Source organism: Oncorhynchus mykiss, chromosome 4, assembly GCF_057628025.1.
Source record: "Oncorhynchus mykiss isolate SJ-2025 chromosome 4, ASM5762802v1, whole genome shotgun sequence".
Classification (NCBI taxonomy): Eukaryota; Metazoa; Chordata; class Actinopteri; order Salmoniformes; family Salmonidae; genus Oncorhynchus; species Oncorhynchus mykiss.
The window spans coordinates 77,099,797-77,120,511 of record NC_143025.1 but is presented as its reverse complement, the minus strand read 5'-3'; the positions used below and the strand labels follow the sequence as shown (position 1 = coordinate 77,120,511).

Sequence of the window (20,715 nt, the reverse complement as noted above, 5' to 3'; positions counted from 1 at the left end):
GCCATTTATATTAGAACGCTGCGCCACTCGTTCATGTGGGCGTGATTCCATTTATATTAGAACGCTGCGCCACTCGTTCATGTGGGCGTGATGCCATTTATATTAGAACGCTGCGCCACTCGTTCATGTGGGCGTGATGCCATTTATATTAGAACGCTGCGCCACTCGTTCATGTGGGCGTGATTCCATTTATATTAGAACGCTGCGCCACTCGTTCATGTGGGCGTGATTCCATTTATATTAGAACGCTGCGCCACTCGTTCATGTGGGCGTGATTCCATTTATATTAGAACGCTGCGCCACTCGTTCGTGTGGGCGTGATGCCATTTATATTAGAACGCTGCGCCACTCGTTCGTGTGGGCGTGATTCCATTTATATTAGAACGCTGCGCCACTCGTTCATGTGGGCGTGATTCCATTTATATTAGAACGCTGCGCCACTCGTTCGTGTGGGCGTGATTCCATTTATATTAGAACGCTGCGCCACTCGTTCATGTGGGCGTGATTCCATTTATATTAGAACGCTGCGCCACTCGTTCATGTGGGCGTGATGCCATTTATATTAGAACGCTGCGCCACTCGTTCATGTGGGCGTGATGCCATTTATATTAGAACGCTGCGCCACTCGTTCATGTGGGCGTGATGCCATTTATATTAGAACGCTGCGCCACTCGTTCATGTGGGCGTGATGCCATTTATATTAGAACGCTGCGCCACTCGTTCGTGTGGGCGTGATGCCATTTATATTAGAACGCTGCGCCACTCGTTCGTGTGGGCGTGATGCCATTTATATTTGTGGTGATTGTGATCCTACATATTCTGAAACTGAAATAATACTTATAGACAAATCTTCGAGGTAGGCCTAAGCTGTGGGGGGGACACCAGTTGGTAACTAGGCTGAAGATTTAAAATCACAGAGGAACTGAAGTAAACTCATACTTGGACTATCAATCTCCTTAATTCAGACAGACACCAATGCAGAGGACACACCCCCCCGGTTGTCAGTGCTACATGCAGGTAAGGACCTGTTCTGTCTGCCCCCTGCCCTGCGTGGGCACCTGGCAGTGACAGCAGGAGGCTGTGGAATTCCTCTGCGGCGTGGTCACGGTCCGCACAGCACTGAAGACGACGTCTCTAATGAGGCTGCCCACTGCGCTGCTCCTCTACTGTGGAGTGTGACTGGAGCGAGAGAGTGTGTGTGTCTGTGTAAGCAGGAGTATTTGAGGCATCCAACTGGGTTGCTACAACGCGGAGCGGCTCTTACTCGGTGTGGTCTCTTGTGTGTGTTGCGTTAACGCGGGAGGCCTCCCCTCTGTGGGATGATGGTTCCGTAATCAGCTAAATGGCCTGATTCTAAATGCCTTGAACCCAGATCCCACTACACACACACACAACTGAATCACATCTCTAATGACAGAAGGGACTGGGTATTAGCGCTCCGTTCTTTAGGACCCTGTGCGGTGTTGTGTTTTAACTGTGCTCTGGGTGGTGTGTGTGTTTTACAAGCATTTCACTACACCTGCAATAACATCTGCTAAAAATGTGTCTGTGACCAATAAAATGTGATTTGATTTGTTGTACTCACTGCTGCTGCAGTGCTGCTTGTTGACGGTCTGTCCCTGAGTGCTGTTTCCAGCATTCTCCTCTACAGCCGGCTTCCTGGTGGTTACCACGGCAGCCAGGGGGACAGGCGGCAAGGCCGGAGTCTGGAGGTCTGCAGATAACACACCAGATCAATTAACACACACACACACACACACACACTGAAGGGGATGTAAGTGTACAGACAGACACTGAGACAAAACAGCATTCATCGATTGATGAATCCAAATAACTAGAATCCAGTGGACAACTTCATGTACTTTGGTCTGTGCGTTTGTGTGTGTGTGTGTGTGTGTGTGTGCGTCAGAGTGCCTCTAAATGTCCCTGTGAGTCAGGCTGTCTGAATAAGAGGAATAAATGTGAGGTATCAAACCAACGTCAGGGAGCAGACATTTCCATTCTAACACACTGATACTTAGCACACACACACACACCTGCACTTACACACTTCCCCGACTCCAGGTCAGAGCAATATAATCCCAGATGAGGTTTAGCTGATGCAACCCAACACCAGGCGATCCAACAGCACAAACTGATACCTTCAGCATTTCTCACTGCTGAATTCCCTGTCAGACAGCTAACTTCTGCTCCTAAAATATTCATTTGTGGGGGAGGCTGTGTGTGTGTGTGTGTGTGTGTGTGTGTGTGTGTGTGTGTGTGTGTTGTCTTTCTGAGAAAGGAGACTTTTAGCCTTAACGGTTAAGATGAAAAGGTTGGAAAATGTGGTAAGAGTGTATCGCCCTGCACACAACCCGTTCTCCCTTTTCCCTTCACCCCCCATTCCAGCACCATCACAGGAGGGGCTTGCCTCAGTTATGCACACTATGTGCAGTGTGTGTAGATTTTCACATGATCCTGTATGTGTGTTTGTGTGTGTGTGTGATGGCGTGTGCGTGAGTGCGTGTGATTGCACGTGGTTGAGCGTGTGTGATTGTGCGTGTAGAATCAAGCAGCATATGTACATGTTGTATAACCAATTACCTATGACTACTAATACTGTCCCTCTATCCTCCTTGTACATGTGCACTAATTAGTTTGTTTGTGCATGACAGTCTCTCTTGACTTTACATATGAATAAATGATTGGATCCCATTAGAGGCTAGTTATGTAATCGCCAATCACCCTGGAGCAGTGAACACACTGTTGACTAGTGGAACATCATGAGCTACTACATATGCCCATAGGGCGGTGCACAATGGACCACGCACCGTCCGGGATAGGGGTGGGTTTGGCCGGGGTAGGCTGTCATTGTAAATATGAATTTGTTCTTTACTGACTTGCCTAGTTAAATAAAGGTTCAATTAAATAAACATAGTACAGCACCTTGGAATATAACACCACTCCCTCTCTGTGTGTGTGTGTGTGTGTGTGTGTGTGTGTGTGTGTGTGTGTGTGTGTGTGTGTGTGTGTGTGTGTGTGTTCCTCACCCCTCTTTCTGTGCGACTCCTTGATGTCCTCACAAATGCGGTGGAACTCAGGGTCGAGCTCTGAGGCCAGCATGGCGTGGGCCGTGTCTTTTAGACTACATGCTCTGTGGCGGATGATCTTATCTGGAGGGAGAGAACAGACTGACATGAACACACACATTGGCATTGTAGAAACATTACAGCAACAGTTTAAATGACTTCGCCCTGTAGAGTCATATTATTTAGTCTTATTAGTCTTATTATTATCATCATATAATTCATTCCTTCGTCTCCCTGCCTCTGACCCTCACTAGCCTTGCCTCTCACAACCCTCCCTCTGCTGGACACAACACAAACTGCTGGCTGTGTTGCTGCCTGGCCCCCAACACTGGGCACAAGGGATTATACTGTTCTCTCACTGTTTGGATGGAGACAAAAGAGCTGCCTTTGGTGGTGACTTAGGAGACAAGCCTCAGGAATACAGTCAATCTTATCCTCCCTTCTCACAAAGACACACATACTGAATATCTAAACACAGACAGAGACCGGCACTTCCCTCTAACATCATCAAATCTTGTTTTATCCTAAAAGGCAAATGTCTGAGGGAAAAATAATATGAGCAGCAAAGAAGATGAGACGTAGAGTGTTTGCACTCGTGTGTGTCCACGTGTGTGTCCACGTGTGTAAACAGATGTCCTGCTCTCATTATGCCACCCAGCCAACAGGTACAGACAGAGGTCCAGAGGTCACCATCTGACAGCTTCTAACCACTAATTAAAAGACGGCCTAATTGCAGCAGTGTGTATGTGTGTGTATCGGTACTATTCGTCTGTCAGAGTGTGAGGTGACAGGTTGCAGGGTGAGTGTTGAGTGGAAGTCTGTTCCATTATCGAACCCTGTCACTTCTGTGGAGAACTGACAAGGACATTCCGCCACCTCCCGGGTGCTGTGTAGACAGAGTTTGTTGGCTGTGAGTTTGATGATGTTTGGGCGTTTTCCTCTAGAGGTGGAGCGGGTTTGACAGTGTAGAGCGGATAGATTTGGTTTTCTAACATAATGAAGTGAGAGAAACGCAGGGGAAAAAGACATTCCTGCAAGACTGCAGAGGACAGCCTCAGCTTTGACTCCAAACAGAGGGAGAGGAGGAGAAAGATGAGAACAGAAAGAGGGGAAGTAGAAGAGGCACGATAAACCAACCAATTATCGACCATACGAGGCAGGGGCATCAGTTGGGTAAGGCAGAGCTGCAGACACCATACCCTAGCTCAAGACCAAAAAATGTCAAAGAAGGCTACAAAATAGTCGACTAACATCATTACAATCCCGATTCAACGGCTGTTAACGTATTGGCTTTAGGGCCATGAGACAGTTTGCTTTGCTGGTCAGACAATTAGACAGTGCACCGATTGCTTTGAATTGGATATTGAACTCTGCCTTGTAAGCCTCGTGGCCAGCTGTTTTATGCACCAATAGGCTACTGGAAGATAACTTTGCGAAATGTACTTTAGGGGAAGCTTAACTATATAAATTACTTGTGCCTATATATAAATATTTCTTACTGTGGATTGTTACAATCAATTTCATTAGTGCGCAGGGCAAATAGCCTACCAAATAGCTGAATGTTGAGTTGCAGCGGTTAGTGTAAAGCAGTTAAATAAGCCTAATCGCTATATTTCTGAACATAAGTAGTAGGAAAAACATAGCTTAGGACATTGGCTATTGCAGAAAAGAGAAGACAAAGAAAATACTAATCTGTCTATAGTTATCAAAATTCTCAACCAATTGAGTGAACCGCAGAGCATCTTACTGGCACCAGCCGAAAACGCAGCGCATCTTACTGGCACCAGCAGAAACTGCAGCGTATCTTATTGGCACCAGCGGAAACCGCAGCGCATCATACTGGCACCAGGGGAAACCGCAGCGCATCATACTGGCACCAGGGGAAACCGCAGCGCATCATACTGGCACCAGCGGAAACCGCAGCGTATCATACTGGCACCAGGAGGAACCGCAGCGCATCATACTGGCACCAGGAGAAACCGCAGCGTATCATACTGGCACCAGGAGAAACCGCAGCGTATCATACTGGCACCAGGGGAAACCACAGCGCATCATACTGGCACCAGGGGAAACCGCAGCGCATCATACTGGCACCAGGAGAAACGGCAGCGCATCATACTGGCACCAGGAGAAACCGCAGCGCATCATACTGGCACCAGGAGAAACCGCAGCGCATCATACTGGCACCAGGAGAAACCGCAGCGCATCATACTGGCACCAGGAGAAACCGCAGCGCATCATACTGGCACCAGGAGAAACCGCAGCGCATCATACTGGCACCAGGGGAAACCGCAGCGCATCATACTGGCACCAGGAGAAACTGCAGCGTATCATACTGGCACCAGGGGAAACCGCAACGCATCATACTGGCACCAGGGGAAACCGCAGCGTATCATACTGGCACCAGGAGAAACCGCAGCGCATCATACTGGCACCAGGAGAAACCGCAGCGTATCATACTGGCACCAGGGGAAACCGCAACGCATCATACTGGCACCAGGGGAAACCGCAGCGCATCATACTGGCACCAGGGGAAACCGCAGCGCATCATACTGGCACCAGGGGAAACCGCAGCGCATCATACTGGCACCAGGGGAAACCGCAGCGTATCTTACTGGCACCAGGGGAAACCGCAGCGTATCATACTGGCACCAGGAGAAACCGCAGCGTATCATACTGGCACCAGGGGAAACCGCAGCGTATCTTACTGGCACCAGGGGAAACCGCAGCGTATCATACTGGCACCAGGGGAAACCGCAGCGTATCATACTGGCACCAGGAGAAACCGCAGCGTATCATACTGGCACCAGGGGAAACCGCAGCGTATCATACTGGCACCAGGGGAAACCGCAGCGTATCATACTGGCACCAGGGGAAACCGCAGCGTATCATACTGGCACCAGGGGAAACCGCAACGCATCATACTGGCACCAGGGGAAACCGCAGCGCATCATACTGGCACCAGGGGAAACCGCAGCGTATCTTACTGGCACCAGGGGAAACCGCAGCGTATCATACTGGCACCAGGAGAAACCGCAGCGTATCATACTGGCACCAGCGGAAACCGCAGCGTATCATACTGGCACCAGGAGAAACCGCAGCGTATCATACTGGCACCAGGAGAAACCGCAGCGTATCTTACTGGCACCAGCGGACAGGTGAGTGCACATATTCACTGCCTTTATCATTGGATCAGTATGACTGGAAAGTTTTTGGGGGACAATAACTTCCTCCTACAGGCTAGAAGGACATCATATTTGCGTCTCCCATTTTCATAAGATTAGACTAGATGGTTGCATTCAAGACAAGGTCATTTTACATTGGTCAGTGTCAGCAGAGTAGGCTCCACATTCTTGCCGTATTAAAAAAAGTTGCTTATGTCTCCAGTCATATAAAGTGTAGTAGAATTACATGGAATGTGTTCATAAAAGACCACATTTTTCACATGCAAAGAAAGAAGAAACATCTCTGATTAGGCCTACTCTGTCACTATGTGCTCAGGCATGCATTGTTCAGAACTGTGTTTTGCTAACAGTGATTGAGATATATTAGTCTAAATTATGACTACGCAATCTACTCATGACATTAGAAATAGTAGCCCATCTTAAATTAGTCTGTAAATGTGATGAGAGGCATGCAATCCTTTATCATAAAAAGTTGACATTTTAAGGTGAAAAAAATTGCTTCCCCAAAGTTGAAACTCATGTGGATGTCTGTGGATGTCTATTTGAAGTCGGCCTTGTTGTGACTTGATAGCGTGTACTATGCATTTATTTCACATTCCAGTGTAAGTTCTGATCCACAAGTAAATGAGTCCATTTATGATGAGGTTTAGTAGTGGTTGGCATTGTATATGCTGTTCCACAGACCTTTAAACCTAATATTGCGTGACAATGTCATACCCTATGTTTAGCTGAACTGACACCACCGTTCGCAGGCATTTGGCTGATATCGTTCATTACAATAAGTAGCTTATACTAGAGAAATATGAAGTAAAATTAAATAGGTTTGCTAATATGGATGCTTGTTAATGGGACAATGGACTGCTAGAACCATCAAACTAACAAATTGGTCCATTTATGGTAACCACATTCCATTCAGTCACGAGAGCATTAGTGAGGTCGGGCATTGATGTTGGGCGATTTGGCCTGGCTCGCAGTCGGCGTTCCAAGTCTTCCAAAAGGTGTTTGATGGGGTTGAGGTCAGGGCTCTGTGCAGGCCAGTCAAGTTCTTCCACACCCATCGACAAACCATTTCTGTATGGACCGCGGTTTGTGCACAGGGGCACTGTCATGCTGAAACAGGAAAGGGCCTTTCCCAAACAGTTGCCACAAAGTTGGAAGCACAGAACTCTAGAATGTCATTGTATGCTGTAGCGTTAAGATTGAGCTCCAGAGTGGCACAGCGGTCTAAGGCATTGCATCTCAGTGCTAGAGGCGGCACTACAGACCCTGTAATTGCGACAGACGATTTTTAGGAACTTCAGTACTTGGCGATCCTGTTAGCTAAACTTGTGTGGTTTACCACTTCGCGGTTGTTGCTCCTAGACGTTTCCACTTCACAATAACAGCACTTACAGTTGACCAGGGCAGCTCTAGCAGGGCAAAAATGTGACAAACTGATTAATTCTGCCAATGTTTGTCTATAGAGATTGCATGGCTGTGTGCAAGATTTTATAAACCTGTCAGCAACAGGTGTGGCAGAAATGGCCAAATCCACTGATTTGAAAAGGGTGTCCACATACTTTGGTGAAGTAGTGTATATAGGTGTGTTTCAAAAAGCCATCAAGTCTGAGAAAATTCCAACATGATCAAATGTGATTGCACTGGGCTGGACTCTATTCCCAGGGACACTAGAGGATGGAGTCTCGTACTGGGCTTACTTATTAAAACTCCTTAATTGCATTTTCCCCTTTAGTGCATCCTTTGTGGCCACTGCATTTAAACAAATGACAGGGGCTCTCCACCTGCCTTTCGGTTACTGGCCCAACACTAACCACTTGGCTACCTGCCGTGTGTGTGTGTGTGTGTGTGTGTGTGTGTGTGTGTGTGTGTGTGTGTGTGTGTGCGCGCGCACGCGCAAGTAAATCTACATTTAACTGAGTAGCAAGCCGTTAGAAATGACCTTCTTTGGTTTAGTGGGCGCACAGATTTACAGTATCCCAGGGAGATTCATTTGAATTGATTGGTTGTCGGGTCCTCAGTCTCTAGGCTTCCATCGCTATGGCTTTCAATTATTGCCACAGCATAGTTATTCCAATAGTGACAGACACAGAGGGAACTTCAGTTTTTCCCACAGCGTGGGAATTATTCATAAGCCTGAATCCATACATACAACTTTTACTTTCACGTAAGCACCAACACAGCCCGCGTGTTTAAATAATGTATGCTATTTTAATTGATTTGACAATACTTTTTTCGCAAGTCTTCAACTGTGTGGGATTGTGTGTGTGAGACTGTGTGCACATGGCCCCTGCTTCTCAGGGTGTGTGGGTAGTAATGTAGTGTAGTGTGTGAAGTGCTTTTTCCTTTTATCTGGCTACACTGGCAGTAACAGTGGTGCAGAGGATGAGGTTGAGATAAAAATGGATTGAAATGGGCCACTGAGAAACAAAAACACATTCTCATGCAGATGCAGCTTTGCAGAGAGAAACAGCAGAGATACTAAGCTGGGGCGATGATCGTTTTAGGGGGTTCTGTCACACTGTGCATATGATTTCAAGTTGAGTGACGAAAGAAAACCAATTCCAAGTTGTCACTGCCTTGGAGCACTTTCATAAATCATAATGAATAAGACTCATATCTACTACATCTAATTACTTTTGTCACAGTCAAATGTATCAGATGAATAGCTGGGATTTAAATTCTCCTGTGTCATCGTACATGGGTAAAGTGTTAAGTGAATGGAAACAGCAGCAGAAGATAGTACTGATAATTGTTGGTGTGTGACTGTGACTAAACAATGTTTAGGTTGGTTAGAGACAAGACAGAGCTAGTCTTCACTAGATAAGCCTTGCATGCCACTATGTTGCATAGCTGCAGCGTACTAATAACGTAAGTCTGAGAAACTGACAAGCTAGGCACATCCCCGGTTGGATCTACAAGCTAGGCACATCCCCGGTTGGATCTACAAGCTAGGCACATCCCCGGTTGGATCTACAAGCTAGGCACATCCCCGGTTGGATCTACAAGCTAGGCACATCCCCGGTTGGATCTACAAGCTAGGCACATCCCTGGTTGGATCTACAAGCTAGGCACATCCCCGGTTGGATCTACAAGCTAGGCACATCCCTGGTGTGATCTACAAGCTAGGCACATCCCTGGTGTGATCTACCAGCTAGGCACATCCCCGGTGTGATCTACCAGCTAGGCACATCCCCGGTGTGATCTACAAGCTAGGCACATCCCCGGTGTGATCTACAAGCTAGGCACATCCCCGGTGTGATCTACAAGCTAGGCACATCCCCGGTGTGATCTACAAGCTAGGCACATCCCCGGTGTGATCTACAAGCTAGGCACATCCCTGGATCTACAAGTCCTCACATCCCTGGATCTACAAGCTAGGCACATCCCTGGATCTACAAGCTAGGCACATCCCTGGATCTACAAGCTAGGCACATCCCTGGATCTACAAGCTAGGCACATCCCTGGATCTACAAGCTAGGCACATCCCTGGATCTACAAGCTAGGCACATCCCTGGATCTACAAGCTAGGCACATCCCTGGATCTACAAGTCCTCACATCCCTGGATCTACAAGCTAGCTACAAGCTACAAACAATATGGGTCCCAAATGGCACCCTATTCCCTTCATAGTGCATTACTTTTGACCAGAGCCTATAGGGCCCTGGTCAAAAGTAGTGCACTATGAAGGGAATAGGGTGCAAGTAGGGCATAGCCAAAACCTTAATCCCTCCATGTGTACCTGAGGGGTCCTTGTCAGGGTTGTACTCCAGGGCATTGCTGCAGATCAGGTCTATGTCCACCAGGAAGTCATTAGCCGTCAGGTATTTATGGGTGTCTATCTTTGTCATGACAGTAGACAGATCCATGGGCTGACGGATCACCTCCAGGTAGTCTGACACCTAAAAGGAGTCACAGTCCTCACAATTTAAAGTGGTGCTATTGACTCCATTTAAATCAAAAGAGAAATTGGTTCAGCAGTGTCAATTCACTACAATCAGTGCAACACTCAAATGGAGACAAGAGGTGAGAGGGGCAGAAAGGACTCAATTCAAAAAGCAACTTTCCTAGGGTGGCACACGCCCATCTTTCTATTACTATCTACTGAGTTATGCTACCATATCTACAACAACAAGCCATCTATGTGTTGTTGCCCACCTCCTCAATGTCGACAGGTTTGCTGAAGATGTTGAAGCGTTTGTCTACGGCAAGGCGCCTGGTGACGTCCCTGAGGAACAGACGCAGCTCTCTCAGAGTGTTCTCCTCCTGGTCAGCCAGACGACGCTGCTCCTCGGGGGAGAGAACCCTGGCGTCCAGGGTCTCTGCTACCGGTAGCACCTCCTCACACTGCAGAGCTAGAGAGAGGGGGGGGGGGGGGGGGTTAGAGAGTGGGTCCCCCTTCAGATCTTCTACTCTCAGCTGATCCATGGGGGAAAGCTGAGGTGAGACACAGAGGCGAGGGGGGAACACAGCATTGATTTCTTTCTAAACACATCATCATCCCATCAGCAACCACCCTGAACCACCAAGTCTCTGGCCCACAGAGTGATAAATGTGATGAATTCCAAATCAACCTCTAACCCCTGTAGATGTGAAATGATTGGGAAGGAAGAGTGGGAAAAGGAGAAGGATTGGACAACAATATGGCAGTTGTCTGCCATTCTGAAACTGAAAATCCTACCCGGCCTCACCCTCTTCGCCTCAGGCAGTGATAGTCCTGCTTCACTTTAGCATTAGCATCATCTTCCGTCCTGCTTACTAACGATCAACTGTGAATGTAATTATGGGTAATAGTGCTGGGTTTATAGCGGGCTCCCTCTCTCCCCTTGTTTCTCCCCAGTCTCCCTCACACTTCTACAAGCAGCTCCTGATGGAAGTAGGGCTGCTGTTTTATTCAGGGGGAACCCCCGGAGAGCACAGAGTGGGGACCTCACACACACACGTTTTTAGAACACCTACTAATTCAAGGGTTTCTTTATTTTTACTATAACTTTCAAGGCAAAGGGTGACTACTTCTTTGGCTTTATATACACATACACTGCTCAAAAAAATAAAGGGAACACTAAACTAACACATCCTAGATCTGAATGAATGAAATTCTTATTAAATACTTTTTTCTTTACATAGTTGAATGTGCTTACAACACAAATCTCGCAAAAATTATCAATGGAAATCAAAATTATCAACCCATGGAGGTCTGGATTTGGAGTCACACTCAAAATAAAAGTGAAAAACCACACTACAGGCTGATCCAAATTTGATGTAATGTCCTTACAACAAGTCAAAATGAGGCTCAGTAGTGTGTGTGGCCTCCACGTAACCTGTATGACCTCCCTACTACGCCTGGGCATGCTCGAGATGAGGTGGCGGATGGTCTCCTGAGGGATCTCCTCCCAGACCTGGACTAAAGCATCCGCCAACTCCTGGACAGTCTGTGGGGCAACGTGGCGTTGGTGGATGGAGCGAGACATGATGTCCCAGATATGCTCAATTGGATTCAGGTCTGGGGAACGGGTGGGCCAGTCCATAGCATCAATGCCTTCCTCTTGCAGGAACTGCTGACACACTCCAGCCACATGAGGTTTAGCATTGTTTTGCATTAGGAGGAACCCAGGGCCAACCGCACCAGCATATGGTCTCACAAGGGGTCTGAGCATCTCATCTCGGTACCTAATGGCAGTCAGGCTACCTCTGGCGAGCACATGGAGGGCTGTGCGGCCCCCCAAAGAAATGCCACCCCACACCATGAATGACCCACCGCCAAACCGGTCATGCTGGAGGATGTTGCAGGCAGCAGAACGTTCTCCACGGCGTCTCCAGACTGTCACGTCTGTCACGTGCTCAGTGTGAACCTGCTTTCATCTGTGAAGAGCACAGTGGCGAATTAGCCAATCTTGGTGTCCTCTGGCAAATGCCAAACGTCCTGCACGGTGTTGGGCTGTAAGCACAACCCCCACCTGTGGATGTTGGGCCCTCATACCACCCTCATGGTGTCGGTTTCTGACCGTTTGAGCAGACACATGTACATTTGTGGCTTGCTGGAGGTCATTTTGCAGGGCTCTGGCAGTGCGGTCCTGCTGCTGGGTTGTTGCCCTCCTACGGCCTCCTCCACGTCTCCTGATGTACTGGCCTGTCTCCTGGTAGCGCCTCCATGCTCTGGAAACTACGCTGACAGACACAGCAAACCTTCTTGCCACAGCTCGCATTGATGTGCCATCCTGGATGAGCTGTACTACCTGAGCCACTTGTGTGGGTTGTAGACTCCGTCTCCTGCTACCACTAGAGTGAAAGCTCCGCCAGCATTCAAAAGTGACCAAAACATCAGCCAGGAAGCATAGGAACTGAGAAGTGGTTTGTGGTCACCACCTGCAGAACCACTCCTTTATTGGGGGTGTCTTGCTAATTGCCTATAATTTCCACCTGTTGTCTATTCCATTTGCACAACAGCATGTGAAATGTATTGTCAATCAGTGTTGCTTCCTAAGTGGACAGTTTGATTTCACAGAAGTGTGATTGACTTGGAGTTACATTGTGTGGTTTAAGTGTTCCCTTTATTTTTTTGAGTGGTGTATATATATAGTAGAATAGTGAAAACATCAAAACTATGTTGCTACTTTTAGTAACAAAAAAAGTAGCCACCCTTTGCTTGGCGGCTTTGCACACTCTTGGCATTCTCTCAACCAGCTTCACCTGGAATGCTTTTCAAATAGTCTTGGAGTTCACACATATGCTGAGCACTTGTTGGCTGCTTTTCCTTCACTGTGCAGTCCGTCTCATTCTAAACCATCTCAATAGTGGTTTCTTTGCAGCAATTCGACCATGAAGGTCTGATTCACGCAGTCTCCTCTGAACAGCTCCTCTGAAACGTTGAGATGTGTCTGTTACTTGAACTCTGAATCATTTATTTGGGCTGCAATTCAACTCTAATGAACATATCCTCTGCAGCAGAGGTAAGTCTGGGTTTTCCTTTCGTGTGGCGGTCCTCATGAGAGCCAGTTTCATCATAGCACTTGATGGTTTTTGCGACTGCACTTGAAGAAACTTTCAAAGTTTCTGAAATTTTCCGTATTGAATTACCTTCATGTCTTAAAGTAATGATGGACTGTTGTTTCTCTTCGCTTATTTGAGCTGTTCTTTCCATAATATGGACTTGGTCTTTTACCAAATAGGGCTATCTTCTGTATCCCCCCCCCCTACCTTGTCACAACACAATTGATTGGCTGAAACGCATTAAGGAAAGGAATTCCACAAATTAACTTTTAACAAGGCACACCTGTTAACTGAAATGCATTCCAGATAACTACCTCATAAAGCTGGTTCAGAGAATGCCAAGAGTGTGCAAAGCTGTCATCAAGGCAAAGAGTCAGACTGCAGAGAAGGAAAAGCAGCCAACAAGTGCTCAGCATGTGGGAACTGCTTCAAGACTGTAGGAAAAAAACATTCCAGGTGAAGCTGGTTAAGAGAACGTCAAGCGTGTGGGTAAGTGTGTGTTTGTACGTGTGGGACCCCTGCTTTGCATCAATGAGGATGCTGCGATCGGCGCTGCTTTATTTCCATTTGAAAGCCACGGTGTACAACTCTTTTAAACTGAGAAGGAACAGAGGACAAAAAGGGAGGCTGGAGGAGAGTATAGGGATGTTAATGGTAGGGGAGGTTGGGGAGTGTCGTAGAGGGAGATGTGAGAGAGATGGGAGTACTACAGGTGCTGTTACGACTAGTCAGCCCTCCTGTTACATTCTTACTAGGCCATAGAATGTATATTTTCCACGTGAAGGAAAAATTAAAGGACTCAAGAGCACAAAGAGAAATTTAGCTGTACAGTGGTTTGAGCAATGTGTGCGTCAGGAGAGAGGAAACGGAAAGACAAGATGAAAGATTCAGAAGGTACACTGAAATTCACATTCCAATTTGGTTGACTTTGGGAAATAACTAGAATTTAAATGGAATTGACCCAACCCTGGTGTGTGTGTGTGTGTGTGTGTGTGTAATAACCTGTAAGTCTCTGCGTGTGTGAATGCATAGTACCTGTATGTCTCCTGGGTAGCGATGCTCTAGCAGCCTGTACCAGTAGCAGGTCAGTGAAGAACCTTCGTCTGTCCTCCTCTCCAGGTGGAGACAGACTGACCACCTCTCCGTACGTCCTCTGGAACATCAACTTCACCTGGGAGAGACAACAACATCTCCACTGTAGAAACAGCTCAGTTCCACTATATCCAATGGATTTGTGCCTGGTGTATGGGATCAGAATATTTGTATTGGATTTGTCCAGACTTGGTGTTGAGGGAAAAGCCAATGTAATATTGAAGACAATTGTTTTGAAGTGTCAAGGTCAGTAACAGAAGACAGATGATGAATGAATAAAAGGTGGTAGGACAGTGCCTCCAACCCATTAAACAAAAGCTTGCCCACGCTGTCATAAACTTAAGTTGGGAGCACGTACTGTACATAGCAATGTGTGGGTTCTTCTCTTTATCTGTAAAATAATATCACAGTAATATATGATCCTGCTTCATTCACCACCTGTTGCCTTGTTACTGTTGAGCCACTCACTTTCTACAACTTTACTTTTCAAAGCTCAAAGATTAAATTAGCGGTTCCCAAAGGAGCTACACAAAGCCGGGATGGAGCAAACATCAATATTATGCCACAATGAGAAACGCTGAATTTCAGATAAAGGATAAACACAAAGATGTGTTCCATGAAGAGGATCGATGGGGTTTTTGATATTGACCGTCAATGTTAGCTTGTCAGTCTGTCTAGCTGCTACAACAAGACCACGGGTGGGTGGGTGTGTGTTAGACAAGTTCAATCTTCGTCTCTCCCGAGCCCGTACGGGAGTTGTAGCGATGAGACAAGATAGTAGCTACTAAAAAAACAATTGGATACCACGAAAATTTGGGAGAAAAGGGGGTAAAATGTATTTAAAAAATAAATAAATAAATAGAAAAAATCTATTGCTTACCCAATAAAAAATGCACTAAATCACCAATTTGGCACATCATTGCTCATGTTATATTTAACAAAAATTACAGACAGTAGCCTGCAAGTAGCAACATAGAAATCAATTGATTGAACATCAAATGTCTTCAATATGATTGAAATAGGCCTATAGCCTTCTGTTTATATTTTAATGCAGTAATCTCAATTCTAATTTGAAGCATCTTTTTTATATGTTGCTTGTTGATATCAATTGCAAAGACATGGGCAACATTGTATTTGTAGTCCACTTCGTTCTCAAGTTATTGGCAGTTACAGAGAGATTCTCTGTAACAGAGATATTCTCACACAATTCTGTGTGTATAAAGTGACAAGGAGGACAAAACAAATATCTAACGACCCACTTAGATGTTCTACGAGTGGTCTGAGGCAGGCGTTAGATTCCGAATGTTTTCTAGTGCAACGTTAATAACGATGGTTTTGGGAAACAGCTTGGAGATTTAACTATGTTCCTACGAAGGTTCTAACAATGAACTTCGCCTTAAGATGCTTTTGGGGAAACCGGGCCCTGGACTTGTCTTGTAAAACACTTTTGCTGTGTGCTTTTAGTTTCTGTCTGGTTCTGCTTCAGCTAGTTTAAGTCAATGTCTAGTGTTTGTTAATGCTTATACTAACTGGCATCAGGGCAACAACTTCATGTTTTATGCTTTATTCAAGTTGTCCTAACTTGTCCATTTTAGTCTTCAACCTTCTGTCTGTTACCTGGAGTTGAATGTTGAGTAGGTAGTTAGAGAGAGAAGCCCACATCCCGGCTCCATTGGTGTGTACATGTCTCAGTCAACCCATCAGAAGATGTGTTGTTTTTAGGAATGCAGTATTCATGAGTTGGGATCAGAGGCTTTAGGAGAAATCAAATTCTTTGTACTAGTACTTCATAGTGGGTTTGGGAAGATTAGTAAATATACTGACTCAACAAGACTAACAGTACAGACAGACAACTACTGGGCCAAAAGGTAATGACCCTTCAGTGGTCAGCTTAAGTTACCAACCTGGTGTTGAAAGCCAGTCAGCCAACTGATCTAAAGCCTAGGCGTTAATGAGTCTTCAGGAATTAGTTAACCGACAGTATAGTACACAACCCTAGACTTCCATGTCGAGAATGTGTTTTAAAGAGCTTGACATCCAATCACTGTGCAGAACACCCTGAGAGGGTGGGCTTACACAGCTTCTATTCCACAGCCTGCTGTTCACCTCCTAACATATCTTCCCTGTCTCTCAGATTCATTCCCTCTTTCTTTCTCTTTGACAAGTTTGTTTTCTCTTTCTCTCTCCCTCTTCTCCTTTCTTTCCCCATCTCTTGGCCAGAGACTCCTTGGTGGGGGATGGAGAAAGTGAGGGATGGAAGAGAAAGGAAGAGGGAGGTAGAGAGAAAGGGATGGACAGAGGTGTGTTAGGGAGAAAGACAGTAGGGGAGCTTCTGTCTGCAGAACACACAAGGTAATGATTTTACTCCAGCCTGCCCAAGGAAGGCCGTGGAGTACGCAGGGATGTGTGGAGGGAGAGAGGAGAAAGGGATGAACAGAGGAGGGATGGAGAGAGAGAAGAGGTCTACCTGGCTGAGGATCAGTGGCACACAGCAGCCAAGCCTCTGCTGCTCTGGAAGAATAACAATTCCTTTGGTCTGCTAAAATAAAAAAATGCTCTCTCTCTCTCCCTCTGCTCCTCCAGCTCTCTCCCCCTCTGCTCCTCCAGCTCTCTCCCCGCTCACTTCTCTCCCCCTCCACCCCTTTTCTGTAGTGAACAAGACAGAGCTGCCACTCAAGAGAGACATGAATTGATCGATAAACACATTTTAAAAAGAGAAATGAACAATACAGTTGGAGAGGAATTGATTAGGTATCGTGGAGTGTGTGGGCGCGTTTCTGTGTTCAAATGTTCCATTGAATTGCAGCTTGATTATGGCCTCAGCACCAGCTAAAAGACAAGCAGAAAAACGGAGGGGGATTATCTTCCCCTCTCATTACTAGTCGGGATACAGCTTGTCAAAGTGACAAAGTAGAATTAAACATTTTAGCTAACCCTAACCCTTTTCCTAACCTTATTCTCCTAAGTTGCTGCGTAAGTTCTCCGAACCTGCTACGAAAAGTCTATTCTGACATAAACCGTATCCCATCTAAACAAAAAACCCTCTCCCCAATCCAGTATTCATTGTTTTCTAAGAACCCAAAATTGACTCTTGGTTTCACCCTTCATGCCTTCTAAACTAAAGGCTTCAAACAAAGAGACTAAAATAGTGTGCGTGTCTCTGTTGCCATTGTTTTCAATGACAGCTGAGATCTATGGGTGTCTCTCCAGCCTTTACAATAAAGACAGATACATTCTGTACTTCAGAAGCAGCTGCAGCTCATTGAATGGTTTAAAACACGAGTTTAAATCAATGGTGTTGCCACCATTCTTGTATTGGCTGTGCCTGCTGTTCATGGGTTTTGAACACACACATCCACACTACTGCATACTCCTGCCAGCTCAGGGTGGGGGACTAGTGTGTGTGTGTGTGTGTGTGTGTGTGTGTGTGTGTTGGGGACATGGATGATTCTACGGAAGTGTGACAACGCTGACAGACCACACACTGGAACTCGCTCTGCCTCTGAAGCCCAGCAATGAGTCACTCTGATCAGGCACAAAGATCCCCTACAAGCTCCTTTAACCTCCAACCTTCTCCCACTACCTGCACACTTACCCACCTCTATCCTAGCTTTAAGGCACTCTTTCAGCCTCAGACACCCCACCCAGCCCCTAACTACCCACCCCCAGAAACAACCATCACCAACTCATCCAGTCCTACGCCTAGCTGCAGCCCAGATGCTGTTTACGTGGGTATGGATTCCAGACATGTGCTGGGGAGACTGGCAGCTGGGACCACCTGCCTTCCCCCTCTGTTGCACTCTCCCTGCCCATCACACTCTCCCTCTTCCAGACTGGTACTGTAAGAGTGGTGGTGGTGTTGTGTAGGGACAAAAACCCCTGTCAAAGAGAAGTGCTGTGAGGATAGCTGTCACCAATGTGTGCCAGAACATACCCCATGGAAGGACAGACTAAATTTCAAACTTCAGCAGACCTCATCTGTACCAACCAACCAGACAGACACACAGACAGACACACACCCTAACCCAAATCTAAAATCAGTACATTTAGATTTTTACATCAACAAATAACCTTAAATGAATTACATGTTCATCTCTCTTATCAAAATTAAGAGAAACAAATAGATTTAGTCAAGTAGTTTTTTCCAAAGTGCCTTTCCCAAAACGTATGTATATTGTCCCAAACCATACTCATTTTTTGTTTTTATTGTCCCCACTGCAATCGCGACCCCGACAAAAAAATACCAGTTGTGTGGTCCCCCCAATGGTTAGTTACAGGTTTTATGTGAGTGAGTGAGGAAGAGTGAGAGAATAGGAGGAAACCAGAGACAGATAGAAAACCCATCTATCCAACAGACCAGGTTCCCCCAATGCTAATGAGTCGACCATAGTGAGACAAACACTTCCCCCTGCAACACCCCGCGTAGAGCAGGAGGGCATGTAGGGCCAACTGCTGAGAGCTCTAGACAGCATGTACCAAGGGGTGAAGCTTTGAGCTGCCAACCCCCAGATGTAATTATATACATACAGTTGAAGTTGGAAGTTTACATAAACTCAGGTTGGAATCATTAAAACTCATTTTTTAACCACTACACAAATTTCTTCTTAACAAACTATAGTTTTGGCAAGTCGGTTAGGACATACTTTGTGCATGACAAGTACTTTTTCCAACAATTGTTTACAGACAAATTATTCCACTTAATCACAATTCCAGTGGGTCAGAACTTTACAAACACTAAGTTGACTGTGCCTTTAAACAGCTTGGACAATTACAGAAAATTATAGCATGGCTTTTGATAGGCTAATTGACATTTGAGTCAATTGGAGGTGTACCTGTAGATGTATTTCAAGGCCTACCTTCAAACTCAGTGCCTCTTTGCTTGACATCATGGGAAAATCAAAAGAAATCAGCCAAGACCCCAGAAATTTTTTTTAGACCTCCACAAGTCTGGTTCATCCAAACGCCTGAAGGTAACACGTTCATCTGTACTAACAATAGTACGCAAGTATAAACACCATGGGACCACACAGCCGTCATACCACTCAGGAAGGAGATGCGTTCTGTCTCCTAGAGAAGAACGAAAAGTGCAAATCAATCCTAAAACAACAGTAAAGGACCTTGTGAAGATGCTGGAGGAAACGGGTATAAAAGTATCTATATCCACAGTAGAACGAGTCCTATATTGACATAACCTGAAAGTCCGCTCAGCAAGGAAGAAGCCACTGCTCCAGAAACGCAATTAAAAAAGCCAGACTACGGTTTACAACTACACATGGGGACAAAGACTATACTTTTTGGAGAAATGTCCTCTGGTCTGATGAAACAAAAATAGAACTGTTTGGCAATAATAACCATCACTTTGTTTGGAGGAAAAAGGGGGAGGCTTGCAACCTGAAGAACACCATCCCAACCGTGAAGCACGGGGGTGGCAGCATCATGTTGTGGGGGTGCTTTGCTGCAGGGGGGACTGGTGCACTTCACAAAATAGATAGCATCATGAGGCAGGAAAATGTGGATATATTGAAGCAACATCTCAAGACATCAGTCAGGAAGTTAAAGCTTGGTCACAAATGGGTCTTCCAAATGTACAATGATCCCAAGCGTACTTCCAAAGTTGTGGCAAAATGGCTTAAGGACAACAACAAAGTCAAGGTATTGGAGTGGCCATCACAAAGCCCTGACCTCAATCCTATAGAAAATTTGTGGGCAGAGCTGAAAAGGTGTGTGTGAGCAAGGAGGCCTACAAACCTGACTCAGTTACACCAGCTCTGTCAGGAGGAATGGGCCAACATTCACCCAACTTATTGTGGGAAGCTTGTGGAAGGTTACTCAAAACGTTTGATCCAAGTTAAACAATTTAAAGGCAATGCTACCAAATAATAATTGAGTGTATGTAAACTTCTGACCCACTGGGAATGTGATGAAAGAAATAAAAGCTGAACTAAATCATTCTCTCTACTATTATTCTGACATTTCACATTCTTAAAATGAAGTGGTAATCCTAAAACCGAACCGAAACCGGGTGCACACGTTCGCCATCGAGCATACATTTATTTTGTCACCCTACACCAAACGCGATCACAACACGCAGGTTAAAATAACAAAACAAACTCTGAACCAATGACATTAATTTGGGGACAGGTCAAAAAGCATTGAACATGTATGGCAATTTATCTAGTTAGCTTGCACTTGCTAGCTAATGTGTCCTATTTAGCTAGCTTGCTGTTTCTAGCTAATTTGTCCTGGGATATAAACATTGAGTTGTTATTTTACCTGAAATGCACAAGGTCCTCTACTCCGACAATTAATCCACACATAAAACGGCCAAACGAATTGTTTCTAGTCATCTCTCCTCCTTCCAGGCTTTTTCATCTTTGAATGTAT

General features: G+C 45.8%; 1 protein-coding gene across 2 annotated transcripts in view; it reads right to left on the bottom strand.

Moving 5' to 3' along the window:
• Positions 1 to 20,715, bottom strand: part of atad2b (ATPase family AAA domain containing 2B) — a 150,536-nt gene that overhangs the window by 91,031 nt on the left and 38,790 nt on the right. For both annotated transcript variants that reach the window (XM_036976043.2, XM_036976044.2), the window contains exons 20-24: positions 14,275 to 14,410; positions 10,408 to 10,604; positions 9,992 to 10,151; positions 3,030 to 3,152; positions 1,586 to 1,714 (exon numbers count right to left, since the gene is read on the bottom strand). In XM_036976043.2, the coding sequence (XP_036831938.2) occupies positions 1,586 to 1,714; positions 3,030 to 3,152; positions 9,992 to 10,151; positions 10,408 to 10,604; positions 14,275 to 14,410 (745 nt within the window). The remainder of the gene's footprint in view (positions 1 to 1,585; positions 1,715 to 3,029; positions 3,153 to 9,991; positions 10,152 to 10,407; positions 10,605 to 14,274; positions 14,411 to 20,715) is intronic.